General features: G+C 40.4%; 1 protein-coding gene across 1 annotated transcript in view; it reads right to left on the bottom strand.

Moving 5' to 3' along the window:
- taf2 (TAF2 RNA polymerase II, TATA box binding protein (TBP)-associated factor) overlaps positions 1-1,959 on the bottom strand; it is a 28,472-nt gene that overhangs the window by 21,194 nt on the left and 5,319 nt on the right. Inside the window, exon 7 of the mRNA XM_032517941.1 lies at positions 254-438. Coding sequence (XP_032373832.1) covers positions 254-438 — 185 coding nt within the window. The remainder of the gene's footprint in view (positions 1-253; positions 439-1,959) is intronic.

Raw genomic sequence — 1,959 nt, 5'->3', positions numbered from 1 at the left:
ACTGTCAGGGCACGCCCTCATACTCTGATTCTGACTGGCTAGTAGTCCTTGAGATGCCTCACTCTATAGCTAAAACAGAGAGCTCAACACACAGGTTGAAAAGAGGAGCTACAGCAATGTGCAATACAACAAGCAGCGGTGTGGAGGAAGTTCTGGCAATGCGAGACTAGTATGTATGGGACACAGATCAGGCGCAACTCTAATCTCACCAGAAAAGACAGAGAATCATGCACTCACTCGGTTTCGTGCTTACCTGAAAATACTCATTGAAGCATAGGAAGACAGCTGTACATAGGCCTCGTCCACAAACACAGTCTTGAAGCAGGAATAAGGGTAGCGGCATGTCAGAATCTCCTCGTAGAACTCAAAAATCTCATGTAGGTAGGACATGGAGTGTTTGAGCAGTGGCAGCAGCTGTGGCAGGCAAAAATGGGTCACCTGAGGGGGGGGGGAGACAGGATAAAGAACAATGGTATAGCTATTTATTCAGCAGATTTCAAAATGTCAGAAAAAAAGTGTAGAAAAAAAACAATAAAAAACTGTTCAAAGTAAGCTCTTTGGTGAGACCACAGCGGTCAAATTCTGTCTGACGGAGTAATGTTTTAACATTGGGAAGGACACATTATAACCGGGGGGGGGGGTCCTCCCCACACTTCAATGAAATCGTTTCTCCTTTCCGTAAATTTACTGGTAAGAAGTAGGGCTGGATCCAACTATACAAATATTGCTTTGTTGGGTAAGTATTTTGGGATTTGAATATTCGTTTTTTTTTTCCTCAAACTGTAATAAATTTGAGACATATTCAACTTATGGAGAAAGGCAACCCTGATACATTATTTTTGAGCCCCATTATTGGTTATTTTTAACTCTTGGCTAGTGGGTTATTTTTTATATTTCATAGGGGGGACAAAACTACCTCTTCCAAATATTGGGGGGGGGAGGACATATGCCCTGCATCCCCCCTGAAATCATCGCCTATGACTCTGTCTAAATAGCAGGAAAGCCCCCTTTGTCTTTCCATACTGGATTTACTACCATGACACATGTCCATATACTACACTACTTCACAGAAGTCATCTTCAGTGCTGCTACCATGTGTTTAGGGACATCTGGTGGTCATTAGTGGAAAACACAAGGATGGACAAAATATTACTGCATCACATCAGGCCTGTAGTAAAAAAACGACTCGGTTGATGTCATCAGGTTTTTTTATGTTGAGATAAAGTTAGATAAAGAGATAGTGTTCAACAGATGGCTGCAGGTTATGACGTTGTTTAGCAATTATCCTGTTAATGTGTTAGAATAGTGGATACTTTTCTTACTTTGTATGCATATATTTGTTTTTCTGTATTTATTGTTTATTTCATATTAATGTTTAATAGGGTTTTTATGTATGTACCATTCACCAAGGCACATACCACATGAGTGTCCTTATTGTAGCAATAAAACCCTTTCTGATCCAGATTTCTTTGCTCTTACTACGTGTGAGTGACTGTTGCAGCAGCGGGTTGGAAGCAACTCTCTGCTCTCTCTGTGCCTGTGAAGGTTCCTACACGTTGCCTTAAACTCATGAAACGCCCTTTGTCAATTATTCACAATCACAGTGTCAGTGTAGGGGAAACTCACTTCAGGATGCAACTAATGATTATATTCAGAACCGATTCATGTCCTACAAAATGTAAAACATTAAAATTCCCAGAACTTAGCCGCTATTAAAGACACATGAATTTAAAACTACATTTCGATGAAGGTCCCGTCCGATGATAGATATATTTTGTGTATCTATTTTATTCAAACAAAAGAATGTCTTCTTTCTCCCAGCTGGTCTGGAACTCTACCCCCCCCCTCCCCCTTCATATTACTTTGGTTTATGGTATGAGTGGTGGTGTACATATGTTGTTGTTGTTTTTTCTCTCTTCCTCCTTGCCTTATCTGTGTTAATGTTGAATACCATGTGAT

The sequence above is a fragment of the Etheostoma spectabile genome, chromosome 6 (assembly GCF_008692095.1).
Source record: "Etheostoma spectabile isolate EspeVRDwgs_2016 chromosome 6, UIUC_Espe_1.0, whole genome shotgun sequence".
In the NCBI taxonomy this organism is placed as follows: domain Eukaryota; kingdom Metazoa; phylum Chordata; class Actinopteri; order Perciformes; family Percidae; genus Etheostoma; species Etheostoma spectabile.
This window is presented reverse-complemented; position numbering and strand designations above follow the sequence as displayed.